Source organism: Erythrolamprus reginae, chromosome 3 (assembly GCF_031021105.1).
Source record: "Erythrolamprus reginae isolate rEryReg1 chromosome 3, rEryReg1.hap1, whole genome shotgun sequence".
Taxonomy (NCBI): domain Eukaryota; kingdom Metazoa; phylum Chordata; class Lepidosauria; order Squamata; family Dipsadidae; genus Erythrolamprus; species Erythrolamprus reginae.
Window position 1 is genome coordinate 222,764,442 of NC_091952.1, and position 17,016 is coordinate 222,781,457.

The following is a 17,016-nucleotide window of genomic DNA, read 5'->3' on the forward strand; positions in this document are numbered from 1 at the left end:
CAAATCACTAAAATGGACATTAAAGATTTATTTACACCTGAGAGGTTGGATAGAAGTAGCCTGGGAGAGCCAATTTGAAGCCTTAGGAGCTTCATAGGATCTTCCCAGCCTCAGTTTTGTAGACCACAATTACCCTTTTGTAGAATACAATCTGACCCACAAATGCCATAAACCATGGGCCAAAGTTTCCCACTATTTTATGCTAATAAATATATAAATACACGAGCCACAATGTAAGCACAACTCAATTCCACTCTTGACTTCATTGGATAGGATAGTGCTTCCCTAGTCACTTCAACCTTCTTTGTTAGAATCTCAATTACCTGGCAGGCTGCATGGTCTTCAAACAAATGAGAATACCATTGTCCAAATTTGCTGGAGGAATGGATGGATGTTGGAAACAGTGGAAGGAAGATCACCTGCAAGGCTTCATTCTGTCAAGACCTTGAATATTCAAGCTAATCTTCAAAAAGGTTATAGTATAAACCAGAGGTAGGCAAAGTTGGGTCTTCTATGACATGTGGAGTTCAACTCCCAGAATTCCTGAGCTAGCATAATTGGCCCAGGACTTCTGGGAGTTGAAGTCCACAAGTCATAGAAGAGAGGACTTTGCCTACTCCTGGTATAGACCACAGGTGACAAACTTGCCATGCCATCATGTGTTGTATCACAACATTTCTCCCTTCATGGAATTGGGTAAGTGTGGCCTGTGCATGACACATCTGGCTCACAGGTTGGCAGTTTGATACCTCTGGTATAGACTAAACTTTAAGGCCCTGCATAAAATTAACAAGTGAGATATGGTTTCCCACCCCAGCATTAATTTCAAGCAGATATTCTATAACAGAAGATTATCAATATGTGTGGTGGGGAGTTGCATAGGTAATCATTTAGCACCTACCATTGAGGCTTCAGATTTCCTTTGCTTTACAAACCTGCAGAAGTTGTAAATGGTCATTAAACAAGGAAGCCAATAAATGAAAGACTACCTGTAGTCATAGGTCCTCTTGTTTCAATCTCCTGCCAATCAAGAGTTCTTTTTCAATAGAGTTCCCCATACATAGAAGTAGCAAACTGACTAGCATTACCTGTTTAAGACCATGGTGCAATTGGCTTGCTCTTTAACAAGTCTTTCTTTTTTAGGATAAGGGGGGAAATGTCAAGAAGTGAGAAGTAAACAAAGAGAGTTACAAATGTTGTATTTTGATTCTGATTATATAGTTGAAACTGTATTGGGGATATTCCACAACTGAATGAACCATGAAAGAAAAATGTCTGAATGTTTAAATTAAGCTACTTAATATTCAGTCTTTCAAACTAATGTCCAAAATCTTTAAATGTGTTTTATTTAATATAACATTTATCCTGAAGATAAATTCTACAAAATTTAAAAACAATTTTGTAACTTCTGATTTGAAAAAAACTGTGACAAACCAACTTGTGTATCGCAGTCAAGGAAACTACATTGATTTGTCTGTGAAGCCACTGGTGTTAAATTCTAATGGGCAGTTCATAAACAGAGCAAGTAATTTCATTTTCCAGGTGCTGTTCATTAATTTGCCGATTATTTGTTTCTGTCAACAAAACAGCTCCCCAAAGACCATATATTTTCCAAGTCTATACACAGAAAGCAAAATAGCTAGATAATCTTTGCTTCCTTTAATTGTTTTTCTATAATTTGCTTGCATTCCTAATTGCTTGCTTTGCATTTGCAGTCAACCAGAGAATATGCTTACTTCTCTTATTTATGTGGACAAGTGTACATGAGCATGAAAGTACATTAGACATTTTCATATGTGCCTTGTAAATTAACAACATTATGTTTCATTAAGTGATGCCTCTGATCAACCTTATTTCAACATTGATTTATAGCTACTTCTTTATTACTGAATCTATATCCCTTCAGTTGTAGACCTGGGTAAGCATTGGTACGCCTATTCAAGTCAACAGTCTGAAATATTAATTTGCTTATGCCCTTTCAACTTAGAAGATGAATTAACTTTGGTGGGGAAAAATTCCATGAGTGAACAGCATTTTTTGATTAAAGGCAACTTATTGATTGAATCAGTGCTACCAGTTCACAGAACCAGGCCAAACCAGGAGCAATTTATCACTGATCTAAGATGACTGCATAAGGTGAAAGAACGTGGTGTTTTAGAAATCTTTTTGTTATGCTTATAAAAGGTTATTTGCATCAGCAAAATGCAGTTCTAATTTATTTTGCTAGGTACAATGGAACAGATTATAGGTCCAGAAGTAAAAAGACTGCATTGTAAATTAAAACTGAGAAGAAACTGTCTGTATTTTAAAAGTAACAGGCAGAGAAGAATATAGCAGGATGGCTACTGTTGAATTTAAAGACAGTCCAATCCTGAAATTGGGGAAGAAACTTAATTTAACTTTAATAGGGGACTTTAATAGGGGACTTTAAAGGTTTGTTTCTTTTGTCCAAATGTAAAAATAAACTCACTGCTTAGGGAATAAGTACCGTTTTACTTTATAAAAGAGTAATAAACTTTTAAAGTCCCATAGTCACAATAGTGCTACAATTTAGGTCAACCTTGACATGATATCAACTTTACAAATTGTCTTTGTTTATGTAAAGCTGAAAAGGTTGGGCTGGGATGGTATAGGGTAGCGAGCAGATTAGTATTAACTGTTCTTCACCATAGTTCCCTCTAAGCTGAGCAGTGAGCAATCGCTCACTTAAAAATCATCATCAACTCAGAGCTTTTCAAACCTGCCCAGAAGTCGAGAGGGAAAGAGTGAGAGGGAAGGAAGAGAGAGAAACAGATAGAAAAAAGAGAGGAAGGAAAAGAGAAAGAAAAAGAATGGGAGTAAGGAAGAGAGAAAGAAAATCAAAATCTAGTTTGAAACTAGCTCAACTATTTAAGTGGCATTTTGATATTGATAGAGTTGCCGTATTATGAGCTCACTGTTATAGACACACAGTACAGTATTTTATTTTGAAATTCTCTGAGGCAAAACAGGGTGGGGTTTTTTATTTATTTATTTGTTTGTTTGTTTGTTTATTTATTTATTTATTTATTATTTCTGTGCCGCCCAGTCCCGAAGGGACTGCCGCTCAGACACTATACTTTTCCACCACCACCACCCCAAAAAAATTAGAGGGAACACCGTTCTTCACACCACTAAAAATATCACAATGGAGACTTCAAAATCACTATCATACTCCTGAGAATATTAACATGGATAGTGTTTACATTTCCTAGCTCAGCTAATGACTCCAGGACATAATATTTTAGAGATCATTAAACAGCCTAGAGCTCATCCAGATGTAGTGGATTTCAATTGATATAATCCCCAACCCTGCAAGATAATAAGATAATAATTGTTAATTGGCTCATTGATGGATTGGCTAAGCAGGACTACATCTAATGCAAAGCATCAGCAAATAAGTTGGATGAAATATTATCAGCATACATGACAGGGAGAAGTAGGAAGACAGAGATATAGATTATCTACGGTTGACCTATCCAGATTCCTAAGAGGTCAGTAAGGGGTGAGTACAAGTGCACTAGAGTGCCTTCCGTCCCCTGTCCTATTGCTCTCCTATATCTCCTATACCTTTCTTCTATTCCTATATCTCTTCTTCTATTCTTTCATTGATATGTTCTATTACTATATCTTCTTTTCTATTCTTTCTTAGATATATTTTACTATGAGTATCTCCTCTATAACTTTCATCATGTATTTTACTACGTGTATATAGATATATACCCACTAAAACCCTCATTGTGTATTGGACAAAATAAATAAATAAATAAAATAAAAAGTTAAACATGGAGAACAAACCAAGAAAGGGCTAAAAGTCAACAAGCAAATACTGAAGTTCAGAAAAACTCACCTGGGCAGGTAAGTCCTTTCTGGTTAGCACAATCCAGGATTAGTAGCATCACTACAGTGCTGGATAGTTCTCGATGAAGGTTGTCATTTGCAGTATTATGGCATACAGGCAGGTAGAGGTTGCATTTTGGGACTGTCGTGGGCATGCAAGGGTCTGGTGGGCTCACGTACACCCGTCAGCATGAGATTTGTCTTCTGTGCATGTGCCGTAAGCGAACTATTGCACAATGATGCTCTCAAGTACATGATTTTGCCAATTTTTGGCAATTTCTTTGCTTCCGCACATGCGCAGAAGCAAAAAAAAGCAAAAAAAATTAGCAAAACCTCTTGCGTGAGAATGTTCTTGCGCAATATTTTACTTGTTGCACATGCGCAGAAGCAAACTCTCACATAGGCACACAGGCATGCGGGTCAGGGGCATGGAGGTGCATGCACGTTTCAATTTCCGCTACCGGAACCCTGATCCAGGTGCAATCTGCTACTGCATACAGGTAGTCCTCAACTTACAATGACAATTGAACCAGAATTTCTACTACAAAGCAAGGTGGTTGTTAAGTGAATCATGCCGAATATTATGACCTTAATTGCCATGGTTTCTTAGCCAACTATGCAGGCTTAAGTGAATTTGGCTTCCCTCTCCCATTGATTTTGCTTGGTTACAATTGGTGATCACATGACTCCAGGACGTTACAACTATCATAAGTACATGTTGGTTGCCGAGCGCCTGAATTTTGATCAAATGATCAGGCTAATGCTATAACATTAGGAGGATCAGTTGTAAGCGGTTTTGTCACTGCCATTGTAAAATTTCAAAAAGTCACTATGAATGGTTGGGAGTCGAGGGCTACTTGTATGTGATGGGGCAGAAAACCAACAGTTTCTGAAAGCCACCTACGTTATATTTAATTGCATTGCTTGTATTAAAAAATGTTTTCTGCAAACTAGTGTCCTGCAAATTTATAGCAATAGTCAGTGGTGGGCAGTAGGCAGGATGGGGTGGTACACCGTTCCACCGGTGGAAATGGAGCTGCATCACAGCTGGCCATGCACACTCCAGGCATGCGTGGAAGCAGAGAAATTGGCGATTTTCACTGAAATCTTGCTGTGTGAGGGATGTTCAGGCAAGATTCAGCTTCAGCACATGTACAGCAGCAATAGTGCCCCTGCGCTCTGGCCGCATGGCCTGCTGTGCCCTCCTGTGCCACAAGCATCTCTCAGAGAGTCAATGGTGGCTGCCCCGAACGAGTCGTGGCCTTCAGGAGCACAGTATTATTATTATTATTATTATTATTATTATTATTATTATTATTATTATTATTAATTAGATTTGTATGCCGCCCCTCTCCGCAGACTCGGGGTGGCTCACAACAGTGATAAAAACAATACATAATGACAAATCTAATAATTAGAATCTAAAATAACAATTATATATTATAAAAATCTAAAAAGAAATCCCAGTATATAAAACATATACAGTCATATTATGCAGAGATTACATAGGCAAGGGGAAAGTGCATCAGTTCCCCCAAGCTTGACGACAGAGATGGGTTTTGAGGAGTTTAGGAAAGGCAAGGAGGGTGGGGGCAGTTCTAATCTCCGGGGGGAGCTGATTCCAGAGGGTCGGAGCCACCACAGAGAAGGCTTGTCCCCTGGGTCCCGCCAGACGGCATTGTTTAGTTGACGGGACCCGGAGAAGACTAACTCTGTGGGATCTAACCGGTCGCTGGGATTCGTGCGGTAGAAGGCGGTCTCGCAGATAACCTGGCCTGGTGCCATGAAGGGGTTTATAGGTCATAACCAACACTTTGAATTGTGACCGGAAACTGATCGGCAACCAATGCAGACTGCTCTCATCGCTCTCCACCGAGCCTGGACGGCTGAGCTGCTGGGCCAGGGTGAGGGAAGCAGACTGAGCACCCCTCCGCCAAGCATGATCCTCCCTCCTTCTTTGTGGTTGCTTTTTTTCTTTCGGGCTTTGTCCTATTCTTTTCTTTTAACCATGTCTAATAGTTTATTGGCAGAGTTGCATGCCTTTGCAATAAGTGAAAGTGTGGGCCGGTCAGCAAGTAGAGGTTTCATATTGCAGTGGCTACTTTGAAAGACTGCAGAACATCTCAACCCAACATGCTTTTTAATAATTATCCACTGCACATTTTAATAATACACTGTTCCCTCGATTTTCGCGGGAGATGCGTTCCGAGACTGCCCGTGAAAGTCGAATTTCCGCAAAGTAGAGATGCGGAAGTAAATACACCATTTTTGGCTATGGACAGTATCACACTTTAAATTCCTAAATTACCATTTCCCATTCCCTTAACAATAATTTACTCACCATTATTACTGGTACTCACCATTGAATAAGACACTTAGTGATCCTGATATTTGTAAATATAATTATTTATTAACAATAATTAATTTTTTTTGTTATTTATTTGGAAAAATTATTAGTTTGGCGATGACGTATGATGTCATCAGGGGGGGAAAACCGTGGTATAGAAAAAAACCAGCGAAGTATTTTTAGATTAATATTTTTTTAAGAACCGTGGTATAGACTATTCACGAAGTTCGAACCCGCGAAAATTGAGGGAACACTGTATAGTTAAACTTTATACCCACCTGCTTTCCCTCCTTAAGGTGCTGCCTGAAGTATTTCCATTATCCTGTTAGGCGTCAGGGGGTGACTTTGCATGTTAGTTTTGCAGAGCTTAGAAAAATATTGGTGCAATGAGCAAAATCTTCATTTAGCAAGGTCTTCTCTCCCTTATTCTGACTGAAAACATGCTAAGGAAAAATGTTAAAGCAGCCTACACCAACACATGGTGTAACCTTGTTTAATAACAAGCAAGTTATCTATTTTATTGATTCCTTAAAACAATTCATAATCTGTTCTCTTTCAAAAAGAAATTAGTGTAAGCATCTTTTTCAGTTATGATGAATAAATAGGTCCCACGGAAACATGCTTTTTTTAAAAAAAAAAAACCCTCATTTTCCATTTGATTCTCCTGATTCAAACCACATATATTTGTGTGGGAAGCACCGATTACTCAGAGATCATTTTGTCACCTGCTCTTTGCCAACACCATTTTCCCCAGACAGAAAACACTGTGATGGGGGTGGGAGGTCGGGGAATGAATACGTTATAAGGAAACAGAGAAATATATATAAAATCAAAGCAAGTTGCTTCTTGATTAGAAACAGCTCAGATTTTAAAACTCTTCCTCATTACTTCCATCCAGTGTTTTGTGAGGTTTTGTCACGGTGTTGGGGAGACCCCTACTGGTCATATGGAAAAAGTAAAATTCAGTTTATTGTATACTGTAGTAGTGATTTTACTTGAGAAAAAAATTATTAGAGGATCTGATCCCTTCAGCTTTGTACCAGGGAGGGGCTATATGTTTTTTTCTGTTGGATCACGCTGGTATATTGAAGGAAGGAGCTGTGACCTTCCTTCAATATACCAGGGTGATACAATAGAAATATTAAAAATTAGAATATATATATATATATATATATATATATATATATATATATATATATATAATACATTCACACATACGTGTGTGTATGTTTTGTAATATAAATTCACGCAGACACACACATACATGTTACACACACACACATACTCACACACACATATCGTGTGTGTCTGTGCGTGTGTCTGTGTCTGTGTAACATATTTTTGCTGATAATGAAAAGGAAGGGAGACTATTATAAATCTATTTCGGGTTTATACACAGTTCAAAAAAATTAAGGGAACATTTAAACAACACAATATAACTCCAGGTAAATCAAAGTTCTGTGAAATCAAACTGTCCACTTAGGAAGCAACACTGATTGACAATGAATTTCACATGCTGTTGTGCACATTCAACTTTGTACAGAACAAAGTATTCAATAGAAATATTTCATTCATTCAGATCTAGGATATGTTATAGGAGTGTTCCCTTTACTTTTTTGAACAATGTATATATGAATAATTAGGTAAGTGGGGGTTTTGAGATGGGGGAAATGGTTGCAATGAGAAATAGGTTGGATCTGTGCTGAGAGAATAACATTAGTGTGGAGTCCTTGATGTATTCTGAGTGTAGTTATTTTCTTGAAGACGTTTCATTACCCAACTAAGTAACATCTTCAGTGCTGGAGATGTTATCTAGATGAGTAATTAAATGTCTCCAAGAAAACAACCGAGCTCAGAGAACACCAGGGACTTCACATTCAAGCATGGGCTACAAATATTCTCTTTTATTAACAGAATTGCTTCTTTTCACAATTTTATTTTTTTTAATCTACTTTGTCCTCCAAACTGGTGTTCACACATTATGAAAAACAGGTCCTATCTAGGTCCTCAGCAGTCAGGATTCAGGCCCGGCTACAGCACGGAAACTGCTTTGGTCGCGCTGATGGATGATCTCTGGCGGGCCCGGGACAGGGGTTTATCCTCTGTCCTGGTGCTTCTTGACCTCTCAGCGGCTTTCGATACCATCGACCATGGTATCCTTCTGCACCGGCTGGAGGGGTTGGGAGTGGGAGGCACTGTCCTTCAGTGGTTCTCTTCCTACCTCTCTGGCCGGTCGCAGTCGGTGTTAGTGGGGGGTCAGAGGTCGACCTCTAGGTTACTCCCTTGTGGGGTGCCTCAGGGGTCGGTCCTCTCCCCCCTACTATTTAATATCTACATGAAACCGCTGGGTGAGATCATCCAAGGGCATGGGGTGAGGTATCATCAGTATGCAGATGATACCCAGCTTTACATCTCCACCCCTTGTCCAGTCGGCGAAGCAGTGGAAGTGATGTGCCGGTGCTTGGAGGCTGTTGGGGTCTGGATGGGTGTCAACAGACTCAAACTCAACCCGGATAAGACGGAGTGGCTGTGGGTTTTGCCTCCCAAGGACAATTCCATCTGTCCATCCATCACCCTGGGGGGGGAGTCACTAACCCCCTCAGAGAGGGTCCGCAACTTGGGCGTCCTCCTCGATCCACAGCTCACATTAGAGAAACATCTTTCAGCTGTGGCGAGGGGGGCGTTTGCCCAGGTTCGTCTGGTGCACCAGTTGCGGCCCTATTTGGACCGGGAGTCACTGCTCACAGTCACTCATGCCCTCATCACCTCGAGGCTCGACTACTGTAACGCTCTCTACATGGGGCTACCTTTGAAAAGTGTTCGGAAACTTCAGATCGTGCAGAATGCAGCTGCGAGAGCTATCATGGGCTTTCCTAAATTTGCCCATGTCACACCAACACTCCGCAGTCTGCATTGGTTGCCGATCAGTTTCCGGTCACAATTCAAAGTGTTGGTTATGACCTATAAAGCCCTTCATGGCACCGGACCAGAATATCTCCGGGACCGCCTTCTGCCGCACGAATCCCAGCGACCAGTTAGGTCCCACAGAGTTGGCCTTCTCCGGGTCCCGTCAACTAAACAATGTCGTTTGGCGGGACCCAGGGGAAGAGCCTTCTCTGTGGCGGCCCCGACCCTTTGGAATCAACTTCCCCCAGATATCAGAGTTGCCCCCACCCTCCTAGCCTTTCGTAAGCTCCTTAAAACCCACCTCTGTCGTCAGGCATGGGGGAATTGACATGTTCCTTCCCCCTAGGCTTATAAAATTTGTGTATGGTATGCTAGTGTGTATGATTGGTTTTTAACTTGTGGTGTTCTTAAAATTAATTTAATATTGGATTTGTCTTGTATTGCTGTTGCTGTGAGCCGCCCCGAGTCTGCGGAGAGGGGCGGCATACAAATCTGATTAAACTATAAGAAACTATAAACTATAAACTATGTTATCTAATTTTTCCCAAGTAGGACAAATGGCAACATAGATATGAATGTTCATAACATCATAGGAAAAAACAGAAACAACTAATCACACATGCTAGGTTTGAATCAAAAGTGGGTATTTTTAAATATTAAAATAACATAAAAAGAATAAATCTTATATTGATTGTTTTCTTTTGCTCTCTAATTGAATTTTTATTAGGACCTATCAAGATCTGTAGAGTAGGGAGATAGTTTGGGCAGAATCTTGCAGTTACAAGATCAAATGCAGATTTTCATTCAATCCATAGTTGGCTTAACCATAATTTATGTTAAAAACATGATTAAGTGAATTCATATAGTAATTTATGTCATAAATCATGCCTTACATACAATATTGGCGAGATTCACAATGTAAGAACAACATCCAAAAAGTGATAGTAAGTACAGTATATTCCATAAAACAGATCTTAATGTCAACAAGACAAATTTCCTCCCTATTTTTGGATCGTTTTGAATTCAGTCCATAGAAACACAAAAATAAAATAAATTTAACTAAACACCTGTAATTTGCTCATGAGTACACATTACATTAATTGTTACAATTATGAAATCAAATAATATTTGTGATGATTCTCTTACATGTTAAATTTTTGAAACCCAGTTGTAAATGGGTATGTGTAAGACATGCCAACTGGGCTGAAGAGGTCATGGGAATGCTAGGAGTTTGTGAAAATTTTCACTTCTTTCTCTAATATATTTTACTCGAGTATAACCTCTGTAACCTTCATTGTGTATTGTTGTCTATTGAAATGAATGAATGAATGAATGAATGAATGAATGAATGAATGAATGAATAAATAAATAAATAAATAAATAAATAAATAAATAAATAAATACAAGTAGTAAAGGGTTTTAGAACCCACTGCTGGTGTGTGGGCCTTTCTTTTTCCTTGTTCCTTGTTCTTTCTCTTCTTTCCCTCCTGGGCCATTTGAGATACCTTTGTTGACAAAGTTTTCCCCTATGATACACCATTTCACGAATTAAAGGTTACATACACAAGAATTTAAGTAGGAGAAATAATATACAGCAGTGATGGCGAACCTTTTTTTCCTTGGGTGCCGAAAGACTGTGCACACACTATTGCACGTGCACGAGTGCCCACACCCATAATTCAATGCCGGGGGGAGGCGAAAACAGCTTCCCCCATCCCTCTGAGTCCTTCTGGAGGCTGGAAACAGCCTGTTTCCCAACTTCTGGTGGGCCCAATAGCTCATGTTTCGCCCTCCCCAGGCTCCAAAGACTTCCCTGGAGCTGGGGGAGGGTAAAAACACCCTCCTCCATCCCTAAGGGGTCTCTCTGAAAGCCAAAAATGCCCTCCTAGAGCCTCTGCAAGCTAAAAATCAGCTGGCTGGCACACACATGTACGACTAGGGCAACAGCTTGCCTACCCGCAGATATGGCTCTGCTTGCCACCTATGGCACTGATATACCGATTTAGTTATATTTTTAAGCACCACATTGTGCACAATTTTTAGATCTCTTGTTAGATAAATCCAAGCTACTTTTAAAAAATGTATAGCTTCCTTGCTTTGTCTCTACTCTTTGTTAGCCTTGCACAGATATCCCTTATACAGGAAAATGTCCAGTTCCTCTAGGAAAAATTTAGGGTGCTGTCTGGTAGGTTCATGTTGTGTAAGCACTGAAAACCACAGCTAGTTTGTATTGGAAACAATGAAGCAGGAAGAAATAATTCACTTTGAACCCAACCAGTTCTAGCTCCTTCTGGTGATCGTCTACTGAAGAGAAACACAGAACTCAGAAGCTTCTACACACGGAGAGATTTCCATTATGCCAGGCAACTCAGAATTTTTCTTCAATGTGGATCATGGCTATCTAGAAGGACTGGTCCGAGGCTTTAAAGCTGGGATCTTGAGAGCTTCTGATTATGTTAACTTAGTGCAGTGCGAAACCCTGGAAGGTGAGTTGCGTTACGTTGAAGTTCAGTGTTGTGGCTTTGGGGACATTTGTTTGTCTGTCTGTCTCTCTCTCTCCCTACCTACCTACCTATCTACTGTATCTACCTATCTATCTACCTATCTATCTACCTATATACCTACCTACCTACCTATCTATCTTATCTATCCATCCATCTATCCATCTATCTATCATTTTCTATTTCATCTATCTATCTATCTATCTATCTATCTATCTATCTATCTATCTATCTATCTATCTATCTATCTATCTATCTATCTATCTATCAGCCGGCTGGCACATACGACTAGGGCAACCTACCTATCTATCATTTTCTATTTCATCTGTCTGTCTGTCTGTCTGTCTACCTACCTACCTAATCTATCTATCTATCTATCTATCTATCTATCTATCTATCTATCTATCTATCTATCTATCTATCTTATCTATCCATCCATCCATCTATCCATCCATCCATCCATCCATCCATCTATCTATCATTTTCTATTTCATCTATCTATCTATCTATCTATCTATCTATCTATCTATCTATCTACCTACCTACCTACCTACCTACCTACCTACCTATCATTTTCTATTTCATCCATCTATCTATCTATCTATCTATCTATCTATCTATCTATCTATCATCTATCTATCTATCATAGATAGATAGGCAAGAGATTAAAATTAGGTAAAAAGCAAAGGGTGGGAGGACTGACCTGAAAGCTGCATGCTTCTTTGGGTGTGCCTCAGAAACCATAGAGCCTTGTCTCTTCTCTTCCTTTTTGGAAGGCCAGGACAGTGGGGGACTACCTCACCTCTGGGGAGAGAATATTCCATAGCATGGGGGCAATGGCAGAGGAGGCCCTCTTCCTGGATCCCACCAGTTGGAGTTCTTTAATATATGGGGTCTGCAACATAACTTTCCTGCCCGATTAGGTGGGATGCTGCGCTGATGTAATGGGACGAAGATGGTTCTGTAAATAACCTGACCCCGTGCCATGCAAAATTATATTATCTATCTTAAAGCAAGGAAAACATCTTTATTTTGGCATTAGATTAAACTTTGATTTTAAAAATGTTGGATATATCACTGAAATTAGCAAAATTAAAACCTGGGTCACAGATCTTTATTTATTTTATTTATTTATTTATTTATTTTGCCCAATAAATAGGTCACAGCTAAGATGTAGGCAGAAATCACTTTGAGAAAAAAGTTGGTAAACTTTTTGGGTTACATTATGAATTCTACTAGGTTGTGCTGCTATTATGCAGTTGTAATAATAATAATAATAATAATGAGGATATGCACTTCTATAGTCTAATATTTAATCATACTAGTAGGCAAGTCCATTACACAGGTCTACAAAAAAATACTTTTTGTAATCATCGCAGTTGATCTTGTATTTTTCTGAATCATTTTTTGTTCTGATTTCAAATATATATATAGTTTTTCTGTAGCAGGAAAAGTTTCCACGGAGCAGCATCATTATTATAAGGTATAAGAAATATACTGGCGACATTAAGAAAACAGTAAACTACTTACCAGAAATAACATAATAACAAAAATGCTTTTCTATCAGATGCTTTATGTGATAGAGCAAAACTAAGCATACTTTTGGAATCAGCACATCAAACTCCATAAAACAGACATAATACTTTTGCTGATGATTTTTTTTGTGTTGACCAGTGTTATCTACATTAAGTAGAACTAAAATGTTACAACTATTTTTTTGAATTCACAAGCATAAACATTTATCTGTTAACATTTTTGGCTATACTTTAGGATGTCTTGAAGCTGCAACAGATTTATAGAGTTAGGGTTAGATTTTTAAGATAAATAAATAAGCGCACCAGCGCGCCTACCATGCCTGTCCAATTGTTTTCTCTTATCAGTACTCATCTTATGTATATAAACAATGTTATATCTGTGTATATTACAAAGGTGTACTTGACTAAATAAATAAATAAATAAATAAATAAATAAATAAATAAGCAAACAAACAAACAAACAAATAAAAATCTAATATACAGTATGACTATATTAAACTATGGGTGGGCTCCATTCAATACTTCCAAAGAAAACTGGAATATAGGTTCCATATAATCTATAGATGGATCTAAAGCAATTCTAGAATAATTAATACAAATGTAATAACTTAAAACAAGAAGTCACATATGCGGGAATGCCTACTAATTTATTTCATGTGATCATGTGCATGACTAAAAATTACTAGATATGCATTGTGCGTGTTATATTTATGGTATTTTAAATTTCCAATGCAATTAGAGTCATTTGAATACAGCAACAGGCTCATGTTTTGAGGTCATTATAGGTTATTTCTGGATCCTGATCTTTCTGAATTCTTCAGGGCAGTCTGAGAGGTGATTAACTCCAGGTGAATCTTGCATTTAGAGTTTCATCTATTTACTGTTTTGATCTAAAAAAAAGAAAAGAAAGAAAATAAATAAATTAGGGAGCAAATATGGAGGGCCTATGCCTCTGATTATTTCACGTCTCACCCTTTTTCTGCAGATAAGGCTATAATCTTCACAATGTTTTACCAACAAAGCACTGTTTTTAATTCTGCAGCCCTTTGTTTAGCATACAATCCTGATTAGTTTATATTGGCAGGCTTTAGCCTAGCGGACATAAAGTGACAGCTAGATTTAACCTTGAAAGACTGTATGATGCTAGATATCAATAAAGACATACAGAAAATGTGTTGCTGTCATTCACAGCTGTCTGGATATTTACGGCACCAATCTAGTAACCCAATTTCTTCACACATTTCCAACATCACCTTTTTTCTGATACATTCTGATACATTTTTCTGATTTATTTAGCGTAAAATTATTCTCTCTCTCTTCCTCCCTACTAGAATGAAGTTCCAAAAGTTTTGATTTTTCTTAGGAAAACTGATCCAGCCAAACAACAACCATCATTATGAGAATAATACTAATGAACTGGAGTGTTCACTCTCATTGTAATGGAAAGAGGAAATTACTGGTCCTAGAATTGAAGAAATTAGTCTCCAGAAATTGTGTAGAAATTGATAGAAATAAAAGGAGGCATGCAAAATTATTATTGCCTACTGTGTTCCTAAAGCCTAAATATTTTGAAACCTATTAATTAAGCTCACACTCATAGTGGGCTCTGCAATAAATCTTCACTTATAAACTATGGTGTACTGACATGATACAATAGGTTGTGTGTCTCAACATGACAGCAGCTTTGCAGTACTTTGCTCTGATCTTGTTACATGTAAAGCTTGGATTGAAGCATTTTTTTAATGAAAAAAAAAGAAAAACAAGATGTACATAGTTTTCTTTTTGAAAAGCTGCTATAAATTTTTTACTGCTTGGGGAATAAATGAGTAATGAAATAATAAAAATAAAATAAAATAAAAATAAGGTGGATGTGGAAGAGGAGGAGGAGGAGGAGGAGGAGGAGGAGGAGAAGGAGAAGAAGAAGAAGAAGAAGAAGAAGAAGAAGAAGAAGAAGAAGAAGAAGAAGAAGAAGAAGAAATATAAAACATTTGGTTGATACCTAGGATGCTGGCAGTAACCCGTATTAGCACCACTCAATGGTATTCATGATACATCTTTAAATGTTCAGTTGATTGAGTTTCATGTTTTAATAATTAATAATAATAATAATAATAATAACAACAAATAATAATAATAATAACAAATAACAACAACAACAACAACAATAACAAAATGCTGCAGACAGGAAATATCAGTGAATGGCTTACAACTGGCAGAACATATTTAATATTGAAAGACGCAGCGAAAGGAGCCATACCAGGAAACTACAGACCAATAACATGCCTGCTGACTATGCTCAAACTGCTGACAGATATCATAGCTGACAGAATTCAGGAAGAAAATGACATCATGCCAGTGGAGCAAAAGAGCAATAAAAGATGAAGCAGAGGTACGAAAGACCAGCTCCTAAGTGATAAAATGATTTTGAAGAATTGTAAGAAAAGGAAAACAAACCTATACATGACCTGGACTGACTACAAGAAAGCCTTTGACTCACTGCCACACAGCTGGATCATAAAATGCCTGGAAATTCATAGAAAAAGGCGATGAAATATTGGAAGACTTGAGCTTTTTGTTGGGAATGAAAGCTATGGACTGATCAACATCAGAAGGGGTATCTTCCAGGGGGACTCTTTGTCCCCATTGCTATTCATCATTGCTATAATCCCTATAGAAAACAAACCTAGGCTACCAAACTGCTAGGAATTCACCAAAAATTTCACACCTGTTGTATATGGATGACCTGAAGTTGTACGGAAAATCAGAAAATGAGATACAGTCACTAATCAACACTGTGCAAATCTTCGGCAATGACATCAGCATAGAATTTGGTCTGGATAAGTGTGCCAGAGTGGCACTGAAAAAGGGGAAAATCACTGAAAGTGAGGGCATTGAAATGCCAAATGGTCAAACCATCAGTCAGAAGCCTACAGATACTTGGGCATCTTGCAATTGAATAATATCAAGCATGGTCATATGAAAACTGTGATCAGCAAAGAGTACATCCAGAGGACCAGAAAGATCTGAAGAGTAAACTGAATGGTGGCAACACTATCAAGGTTATAAACACTTGGGCCATACCTGTCATTAGGTACACAGCTGGCATAGTGAACTGGACTCAAGCAGTGCTGGACAACTTTGACAGGAAAACCAGAAAATTAATGACAATCCATCATGCACTGCATCCCTGCAGTGACATTGACAGGCTATATTTACCAAGGAAAATAGGTGGCAGAGGACTTTTACAAGTGAGGCAGACAGTGGAAGAAGAGAAGCATGCATTAGCTGACTATGTGAAGGAGAGCAAAGAGGCAGCATTGATAGAGGTCAACAATAGGAAGCTTCTCAAGGTGAAGCAAACTAAGGACCAGTACCGAAAAACTGTAACTTAATGTTGTATGGACAGCTGGTGGAACAAAGCATTGCATGGCTAGTTCTTGGAGAAGACTGAAGGCAAAGTGGATAAAGAAAAAACTTGGTCATGGCTTAAAAGTGGAACACTCAAAAAGGAGACAGAAGGACTCATACTGGCTGCACAAGAACAGGCCATTAGAACGAATGCTATCAAAGCCAGAATTGAAAAGTCCACAGATGATCCAAAGTGCAGGCTCTGTAAAGAAATAGACAAAACAATCGATCACATACTCAGCTGCTGCAAAAAGATCACACAGCATAGACACGATGCTGTGGCACAGATGATCCACTGGAACTTATGCCAGAACTACCATCTACCAGTGGCAAAGAACTGGTGGGATCCTAAGCCTGAAAAAGTGGTCAAAATGAGCAAGCAAAACTACTGTGGGACTTCCGACTGACTGAATTCTGAAGCATAACACACCAGACATCCTGATTGTGGAGAAACAGAAAG

At 38.5% G+C, this 17,016-nt stretch overlaps 1 protein-coding gene across 3 annotated transcripts in view; it reads left to right on the plus strand.

The window, feature by feature from the left end:
* The first annotated feature begins 631 nt into the window (after positions 1-631).
* Positions 632-17,016, plus strand: part of ATP6V0D2 (ATPase H+ transporting V0 subunit d2) — a 38,539-nt gene continuing 22,154 nt past the window's right edge. Inside the window, exon 1 of one of the 3 annotated variants that reach the window (XM_070748008.1) lies at positions 632-696. In XM_070748008.1, the coding sequence (XP_070604109.1) occupies positions 687-696 (10 nt within the window). In that variant the 5' untranslated portion in view covers positions 632-686. Of the gene's footprint in view, positions 697-11,409; positions 11,599-17,016 lie in introns of those variants that run through there. The other 2 variants (XM_070748006.1, XM_070748007.1) reach the window with 2 other exon arrangements.